Genomic DNA, 9,758 nt, shown 5'->3' with positions numbered 1-9,758 from the left:
AGCTGCTTTCTGGTGAAGTAGTGTGTGTGCGAGGGTGCGACTGTGCGAGACTGAGAGAGTCTGAGACAGCGAGAGTGTGCGAGCGCGAGTGTGCGAGAGCGAGAGTGCGAGAGCGAGATTGAGACTCTGAGAGATTTTGACCCTCTCAATTTAGTTAGGTGTTTGACCACAAATCCTGTGTGGTTGAGCTCATTCTATTATCGTAGATCCTTAGAAACACCCAATAGAAGTATGACATGTATATTAGTCGGGCTTTCGGGCATTTTTTCGTTTCCAAAAACAAGGCCCAGGCCCGGACCGGTTATAAACGGGCCTGGCCCGTACCGCCAATAAACATAATAGGGACCAGTAAAAAGCCCGGCCCGACCCGGTCGAGCCGGCCGGTCCGGATCGGGCTTTTTCTCTCCAACGGGCTTTATGCACACCCCTAGATTCTATGCAGTTTGCAAGATAATTTTACGCAGTCGTCATAAGTTAATATTCGTGATAAAAGTAAATGACACAGCATCTCCATTTTTGTACAGAAGTTACAAGTTTTGATGCTAGTCGTCGTCTATGGTAGATGAAGAAATTCCTAATGAAGAGGCAAATGTCGCAGTAGTATCCCCACCAAGATATCTCTTCAGCCGATCCAAATCATCTGCAGCATCGACCATTGTAGGCCTAGTCGAAGGGGACTCTTGAGTGCAAAGAATACCCAACTCTATCATTTCTTCTATGGCAACATCCCACATCTTTTTCACCTCAGGTGACTGATCTCTAGAAGCTCTCAACAAGGAAGAGTCGACCACTTTGTCAATCCTTCCATGATAATGGTTCTTTACCCAGCTGTGCAGGCTTAGTCCCCCAACAAACATGTCATCTATTGGCCTTTTTCTTGTCACCATTTCTAGAACCAGAACTCCGAAGCTGTATACATCGCCTTTTGTAGATGTGCTTGATCCAAACCCATACTCTGCATACAAGAAATTGAGTGTATGATAACTTTATCAATGGAGAAAAAAAAGAAATGGTACGTGGTTATCATGCAGCTGCATTTTGGACCCCATTAAGTACTTGGATTGCATTGCTTGTTTTGATAAGTATGTTTGGTTTACAATGCTTAGAGAGAGGAGGGATAGTTCTTTACCTGGTGCTATGTATCCAATAGATCCACATAATATATTAGCAGTAGAGTTCCCCATGTTCTCAAGACCAGCTGCATTTCCTCCTCCTGCTCCTCCGGCTATCACTAATCTTGCAATCCCAAAGTCAGAAACTAAAGCAGTCATGTCATCGTTGAGAAGAACATTGCTTGGTTTCAGGTCACAGTGTATAACTCTGACCGGAGAGTAATGATGAAGATAGGCCATCCCTTCCGCAATGTCACTACAAATATTGACCCTCTGAATGAGACTCAGATCAGAAGAGCCTGAACCTAGACCGGCCTGTGAATGTGGATAGAGACGACTATCCAAGCTACCATTTGCCATATAAGGAAGAACAATAGCCTTGAAATCTGGTAGACTGCACGCTGTTATGATCCTTATAAGATTCCTGTGCCTTATTCTCCTTAAGACTTGGCATTCTCTGTTAAAACTCTTTGTTGAATTTCCAGATTGTAAATGTAACACCTTGACTGCTATGGTTGTCCCATCTGGAAGAACTCCCCTGTAGACTCGTCCATAGCTCCCCGTCCCAATCAGTCTCTGATCATCAAATCCACCGGTGGCCTCTGACAAATCTCGGTATGTAACTCTTGGGAAATTCAGAATCACTTCAGGTTGTGTTGGCTTCTTTACAGTTGCAGCCTTCTGGGGTGAAACCAATACCTTAACGCGGCGGAACGCAATCACACAACATATGATTGATAAGGATGTTGAAATGAATATCACTATGACGAATATTATTAAGAATATACGAGAACGAAACAAATGCTTTGTCCGAGGGCAAACATGTTTCGCAGCAAGTTTTCCACAAAGATGCTTGTTGCCCAAGAAAGAGGTATCTGACACTAATTCAAATATGCCACCATAAGGAACCTTTCCTTCGAAGTCATTATATGAAAGATTTAGATATGTGAGTGTCCGACTCTTGTTGAGGCTCATCGGAATCTTTCCGGACAGGTGGTTATCTGAAACATCAAAAGACACAAGGTTCTTTAGCTCACCTATGGAATCTGGGAGGCTCCCTTCCAAAGCATTGTGTGAGAAGTTTATCAGAGTCAATGCGATACAGCTTGATATCTGTGGAAAGATACTCCCACTCAGGTTATTTGATGAGAGATCCATCTCTTGAACATCTTCTAGCTTGCTGAGCTCAATCGGTATAGACCCTTCAAGATGATTGTGTGAGAGGTTTATGAAAATTCTGATCTCACTCAAACCTGATAATTCCGGGGGGATTAACCCTGCCAATCTGTTGAATGATAAGTCAAGCCTGTACAGTTCTGTGCAGCGTCCTAATGCGGGAGGGATGGTTCCAGATAGGAGGTTGTTGTTGAGGAACAGATAATTCAGCCTGGCTAAATTTCCTAGACTGCTTGGAATATTTCCGAAGAACGAATTATGAGACAGATCAAGCAGGCCTAGGTGAGGAAGATGGCCAAGTGCTTCTGGTATGGTGCTGGTGAAAAAGTTGTGAGATAAGAAAAGCTGTTCCAAGTGTGACAAGTGACTTATGTTTGCTGAAATTGTTCCATTCATAAGATTGGAGGTCAAATTCAGGACCACAAGCTTAGATATGTTACCTATATTTGAAGGAACTGATCCAATCAGTTGGTTTTCTTGCAGCAACAGATTTGTAAAGTTGACACCAAGTCCTCCAATGGAACTAGGTAATGTTCCTCCGAGTCCCATACTCGCCAGTTCAAGCTCCTCTAGACTAGTGCAATTTGCAAGGGCAGTGAAGAATGGATCGAGATTGGTGTTTCCATCATGGCTTACCATGTCATTGTTTGACAAGTGAAGATACAGAATGTGAGGCAAGTTCTCCACAAGTTTGACGGGCAATTCACCAGAAAGATGATTGAACTCGACGTCTAGATTGACCAACGAGGTATTAGTCAAAGAGAAAGGAATTTCTCCAGTGAATTGATTGTTGTATAAATTGAGGGTCCATAGGTTTGGACAATTCCCGATTTCTCTTGGAATTTTTCCTGAAAGAAAGTTGTTGGAAATATCCAAAACCCTTAAGACAGAGCAGTTGGAGAAGAGTGCAGGTGGAACTGCACCAGAGAAATTGTTTTGCAAAAGAGTAACAACAGTGAGTTGTGAAGGAAGGACTAAGGAATCTGGTATAGAACCAGGAAAGTTGTTCCCCTCAATCCGTAAATGATGCAGGCGTCTGAGCAAGGAAATTTCAGGAGGGAGAGTTCCGTAAAAGTGATTGCCTACAAGCTCCAAGTAACGAAGGCCGGTTAGATTTGAAATGATAGGTGAAAGCTTCCCTACAAGCTTATGATCATGCAGAAGGAGTTCAGTTACACGATGACGCTGTTTGTTGCAGCCTACACCGGTGAAGTTGCAAACATCAGTACCTTCATTCCAATTAGCTAGAGTGGAATTTGGATCATATGTAATGGCCTTCTTGAGCTGTAGAAGAGCAGCCTTATCTCTTAATAAAGAGTGATGAGGAGTGTGGTGATGACCTATAACTGCATTACAAGATGTTATAACAAAATGCTGGAACAGAAGAAAGAAAATGGTTTTGATGAAGACCATACTGGTAAACAGAATTTACAGAAAGAGCCTGACAATGTTTGTCTTCTCTTCCACTCTCATTGTGATTCATAACAAGTCAAGAACTCGTGCAATCGTTGAAGACTGGAGAACATTTTAGGAGTGTTGATCGCAGTCATTGGAGATCAGAGAAAATGATAATTTTGAAGAGAATTCAAGGGTTGATTTGTGGAGGGACTGTGGAAACTCTATCCTTTTCTTAAAGGGGTAACATGACAACCATGATGGTAGATAATCAACTGGACATATATAAATTGGTAGCCATACATAGGGCCATTAAATAAGATGGTGTTAGATAATGGAAGATTTTCAGATATTGGTAGGGCATGCGCTGAAAATTTGTTAGAAGGTGAAACACACATGGACACATGAAAGCATAATAGCGAGGAGGGGAGTTGGCATATTATATATTGTCTCTTGCTATAGTGGCTGCTTGTGTATGCCACTGAGTTTGAGACTTTGAGGGCTAGTGAGCTCTCATTACTTTTTTGAATAGATATTGAACGTGAAAGATGATAGATGTCAGCCTTGATTCCACTTCAACTTTGTGGCTCCAATTGCTGATCAAGCTAAACCTTAAATCCTTTTCAGATACAAATAAGGTGTTGGTAAAGGAACAGATGCAAATGGAGCTGCAGATGCAGATGGTGGGACAGTTCGTTGAGGAAAGCCAACATTTGGATGGAGAAAACAAATGAAGAGAGCCATATAATTGAAGTTCGATTTTGTAGATTTTAGCTTTGAACGTCGGCGAGTCTACATTACACCAAACGTACTAATACAATGAGGACACCCCTTTCGTGCAGTGGTTAAACCATTTCTTACCAGTGTGCGGTAAGCTACTGTATGAATTGGGTCTTTGATACATCACAAAATTCCCCTTTTTCACTGCTCGAAGTTGAAGTTACACAACCAGATTTCTGAAACCACATTTCCATGGTGCCCTCCTTTCCGATACAAGGAGCGGTGTAGATCGCCTAACACCTACTTGCCTTAAATTGTTTGCATGTTTTCTTTTACACTTTCCATTTGAGCAAGCTAGGTAGAACCGTAGAAGCCTTGACATCCAAAATTATATATGTATTGCACTGGCCCCATATCGTGTGTTATTTAGTTGGTCTTGGCGCACTCAAAATTACCTTTACCCAAAAGATAAACGGGTAGCATTCAGCATGCTTTCTTTGTTAAATTAATTAATTATATAAAATTACATCAAACCCTTTTAGTGAGGACTTTTAAGTTGAGAACTAAGTTAAAAACTAGTTGAAGACTTTTCGGTTTATGGTTTAAAAGACCCATTTTTCAATCACATTTTGACATCTCATCCGTTCAGTTTTTGAGTTTATATGAACAGATCATGTCTATAAATTTTCAGCAAAATTTGTATTCATTAAGATAACAAACTAGATCAAATTAATAGACGAACTAAATCTGTCAAATATGAACCGTTCAAGTTCATAATTGATAAATCACACTTATGAATGCCTTAACAATTTTTAATATAGCTGAAAATTTAGAGAAATGATCTACTCATAAATATTTATAAACTCAACGGTTAAGATGTGTATATAAGATCAAAAGGTAGGATAAACCGAAAAGTCCTCACCAAGTCCTCAACTTAAAGATCCTCACTAGAAGGGCTTCCTAGAAGTACATATCTTATGAAGAAGCTCATGTCAGAGACTACCCCGCACGACACACCGAAGCCGGAGGTAAACTGAAGAAGTCGTCGTCCCGCAAGCTGCCGACTGCTCCAAAGGTCTCCAGTCGATTTGGGGCTATATTTTCCTGCGAGAGCAGAGAAATGCATGTGAGAATTCTGAGTGGGAAGAGGTGGTTCAAAGCATTGAGCAACCGGAGAACGGAGAATGCAAATGAGGGCAGATGAAGAGTTGAACAGCTAATACTAGCTATCTCTGTTTGAAAAGGAAGGAGCTTATTGAACGTGTGAATGTGTATTAGTTTATTGTTGTCATTTTATCTTATTACTTTTGTTAGTATTTATTTTCTTCATTATATTATGGTCATTGATGTGTACAACCACGAGGATGTTATGATTAGGTCTTTTAACACTCTTATAAGGTGTGTGTGTATATATATAATGATTTCTTAACTCTACGAAGGATTAGTAAACTAATGAGGATCATGTACTTATATATTTGCATTTATCTTAATGCTACTGACCCATAAAAATGGCGTAATACTTCTTTAAGAATAAAAAAAGTCTGACTTCTTTGGATCTAGAGTTTGCGAATTTTGGCTTGTCCGGCAGAGCACGAAATCGTTAAGAATTTCACTTTTTCGCTCATGGGCTGTTGTTAGACGAGTATCTGCAAAATAGGCGCTGAGAGAGTTCAGAGAAGGGCTTCTAGCGTAAGGTTTGGTTTGGAGGCTGAGGCTCAAGGAGTTTCAAGGTCTTGTACGTCATTGGCAAGATGGTTTTGCTTGTGTAGGGAGGCTTGCGTCATGAGCGGTGGTGTAGTTTCCCGGATCTATATGTTGGCATTGCTCTTGGTTATGCGGGTCTGAGTCGCGGCATAGCATCGTTGATCTTTGGATCAGCCGTGGCAATGACGTCATTATGTGGCTCGGGTCACGACATTGCGGAATGGTGGCATACCTACACGACTGCACAAGAGTTGCACGGGTTAGGGATGACGTTTGTGCTTTTTAGACCTGTTCTCATGGAGCTGCCTTTTCCTGATCTTTAATTTGGGCTGGGGTGTTTTGCATCAGGCCTCTCCTATGTTTTGGTTACTTAAGCAACTACCTCGTAAACCATTCCACTAGGCATGACGGGTCCCGTCTCTAGCATACATCCGGTAAGCCGACACTAGGGCTATCTCGTCATGGTGAAGAATGATCGATACTTCATCGAGAAGGCACTCTTCACTACTAGAAGAAAGGCTTTAGCCGACGAAAATAAAAAAACCAGGCCGACGAATTATTTTTTCGTCGGCTAATTTAAATTTTCGTTGGTTGAAGAAATTTTTTCGTCGGCTATACGATACTTTAGCCGACGAATAGCCGACGAAATTTTTTTTTCGTCAGCCAATGTTTTCCTTCGTCGGCCAAAGTTTTTACTCGTCGGCTAAAATATTTTAGTAGACGAAAAAAACTCTCGTCGGCTATTATCGAAAAAAGTCGTCGGCTAAAAGAAAAACATTAAAATGTTGTATAACTTGCTTAGTAGGTTTTAAACAAATACACAACTTTGTGAACCAACTCTACATAGAAGCAAAATTAACAAAAATCTCATGAAATAAGATGTGTTCAGAACGGTGAAATACGGCTATGGTTCAAAAATCACGTAAATCGGGTAACGTCTCTGATGTAGAACAGTCGAAACCCGGTATTTACTATGCTGCAGATTTGGCATTCGGTGTCCGATTGACTATTGTGATACCTTTCCAGAAGCGTAACGGCCCTACGAACGGCCCTACGAGTCAAACTCATCGCTATGCCATGACATATGGGCCTTTTTGGCCATCCGAGTCCGTTTAGGGCTTCAAAATGCAGTTTTCTTATTTCCGATTAGAGTTGACTGTTTCGATCGAGCCCTTAACGTTGTCGAATCCAGTTGAATTTTTTACCACAGAAATATTTCATCATAATGATCATATCTGACGATCGAATTTTGGTTTGTGAATTTTAGTCATCGGAATCACGACGTGTCTACTAATGTTGTATGACTTGTTTAGTAGGTTATACAACATAGGAAGCAAAATTATCAAAAATCTTGTGAAATAAGATGTGTTCAGAATGATGAAATATGGCTATGGTTTAAAAATCACGTAAACTGGGTAACGTCTCGGTGCCGATAGTAGCGGTCAACCCTATTTACCGTTATTATTCCTTATGGGGAGCCCTATCGTCGGAAGGTAAATGTCTCAAAATTTTTATATGGGCAGTTGCGTCTCATCTACGTGAGAGTTTTTCATGTGGAATGTTTGACCAACTATGTAATATAGAGGGAGATATGAGTGTTTTCGTGTGATAAGTGACGATGGATTAGGGTTGACCGTTTCGATCGAGCCCTTAACGTTGTCGGATCCAGTTGTATTTTTTACCATAGACATCTTTCGTCATAATGATCATATCTGACAGTCGAATTTTGGTTTGTGAATTTTAGTCATCGGAATCACAACCTGTCTACTAATGTTGTATAACTTGTTTAGAAGGTTATACAACTTTGTGAACCAACTCTACATAGGAAGCAAAATTATCAAAAATCTCGTAAAATAAGATGTGTTCAGAATGGTGAAATACGGCTATGGTTCAAAAAGCACGTAAATCGGGTAACGTCTCGGTGCCGATAGTAGCGGTCAACCCTATTTACCGTTATTATTCCTTGTGGAGAGCCCTATCGTCGGAAGGTAAATGTCTCAAAATTTTTATATAGGCGGTTGGGTCTCATCTACATGAAAGTTTTTCGTGTGGAAGGTTTGACCAAACTACGTAATATAGAGGGAGATATGAGCGTTTTCGTGAATTTATAGACTTTAGCCGATGAGATATTAAAAAAGTCGTCTGCTAAGGTCAAAATTTTTTTGGCGGTAAACCAAATTTGGACGAAAATTTTCAAAGGACTTTAGCCGACGAAAATATATGAAAAGTCGTCGGCTATTGTCAAAAAATTTCAAAACTTTCAAAATTTTCAACCAAAATTTTTTGGCCGTCAACCAAAATTTTCAAAAGTGTTTAGCTGACAAAAATAAAGAATTTCGTCGGGTAAAGTTCTTTATATAGGAGTTTTACCGGAGGTGGATTGTAAGAAGTCAGAAAACCAGAAAAAGTTCTTCTCGGCCTAGCTCAGCCGTCAAGCCACTGGAGACCGCCACACTTGTCCCAAAAGCTTCGCCGTCGTCTCTACTTCATTGCTGGACAGGTGGTGCATCGAGTGGCGCTGCCGTGAGGGATAAATCGAGCTCCAAAATTCCCGCCGGTTCGGATTCGGTGTCGATCAAATTTCTCCTTCCTCAGGTCACCATTTGGTGAGTTCTATATATGGATAAGTTGAGTTTGATTAGGACTACATTCCCCTAGAATTTGGTTGCTCGATTCGGTGTGTGTGAGGAGAATCGAAGGTTTGAAGTTTTTAGGGTTTAAAATTGGGGATTTTTATATTTTGATTCAATTGACCTGTTTAGGCTTAGAATTGGGCTTCGACTTCTTCTAAAAAGTTGTTCGAAATGTTGAGAGGAAGATTCTGTCAAATTTTGGTGGTGATTGGGAGTGGCCGAAAGTTTCTGCAGTTTTTTTTTTTCAAAAACCAGCAACTTTAGCCGACGATATTTAAATATTTTAGCCGACGATATTTAAATACTTTCGTCGGCTATAGTTATTTTTTTAATTTTTTTATAAGGTTTAGCCGACGAAACAGACTATATTTCATCGGCTATGGTTATTTTTTTTATTATTTATTACACACTTTAGCCGACGAATATCGTCGGCTAAAGTATGGGAAAAAAACCGACGACATGTTTTTCGTCGGCTAAACTGTGGGATTATAGCCGACGACGTCTTCTTTTTTTTGTCGGCTAAAGTTATCGCCGACGACCTTTTCCCGACGAAATCTTAGCCGAAGATTATTCCAAATTAAAGATTCCTTCTAGCGCTGGTTGAGCTACTTCCACTCCTCTTCCAATTTGAGTTACCTCCTCCGTTTAGTTTGAAACCGAAAGGCATAGAAGCTATCTAGAGAGCTACCGAGGGGCAAGCCAATGCTTTAGAGCTCTTTAGCTGCCTCTGCACCAATTCTTCTTCCGGTTGGAAAACTATACCTCTTCTTTCGTCTTGCGATTTCTTTTTCTTAAACTGATACAACACTTTGGACAATATTTTATTGTGTGAATGAAGATAAAAATGAGGCCCATTTTACTTCTAACCCTACTTTAGTTTGACTTATAACTGGGTTTCATTACACAACAGTGAAACAAATAAATGTTGTGTGAAAGTATATAATTTAAACTATCACATAATACTTTTTATATCTGTTTTATGATATATCTCTCATGGCAGGCTGTGCACTTCTCCTTT

The 9,758-nt window shown here is 40.4% G+C and overlaps 1 protein-coding gene across 1 annotated transcript; it reads right to left on the bottom strand.

The window, feature by feature from the left end:
- Window positions 1-542: 542 nt before the first annotated feature.
- Window positions 543-3,701, bottom strand: LOC101309373 (putative leucine-rich repeat receptor-like serine/threonine-protein kinase At2g24130-like). Its single transcript, XM_004305424.1, has 2 exons — window positions 1,130-3,701; window positions 543-862 (listed from the first exon to the last, which is right to left on the bottom strand). Exons 1-2 carry the CDS (start codon window positions 3,699-3,701, stop codon window positions 543-545), a joined length of 2,892 nt encoding a protein of 963 aa, XP_004305472.1.
- Window positions 3,702-9,758: the final 6,057 nt, after the last annotated feature.

The sequence above is a fragment of the Fragaria vesca genome, linkage group LG6 (assembly GCF_000184155.1).
Source record: "Fragaria vesca subsp. vesca linkage group LG6, FraVesHawaii_1.0, whole genome shotgun sequence".
Lineage (NCBI taxonomy): Eukaryota > Viridiplantae > Streptophyta > Magnoliopsida > Rosales > Rosaceae > Fragaria > Fragaria vesca.
Note: the sequence above shows the minus strand (reverse complement) of the source record. Positions and strands in the feature narration are given on the sequence as shown.

Excerpts from the sequence above, each read along its gene's own strand:
- LOC101309373 (XM_004305424.1), bottom strand. The coding sequence starts at position 3,701 with ATGGTCTTCATCAAAACCATTTTCTTTCTTCTGTTCCAGCATTTTGTT. Across the intron at positions 863-1,129 it reads TATTGGATACATAGCACCAG|ATGACATGTTTGTTGGGGGA; the intron begins GTAAAGAACTAT and ends AAAGGCCAATAG.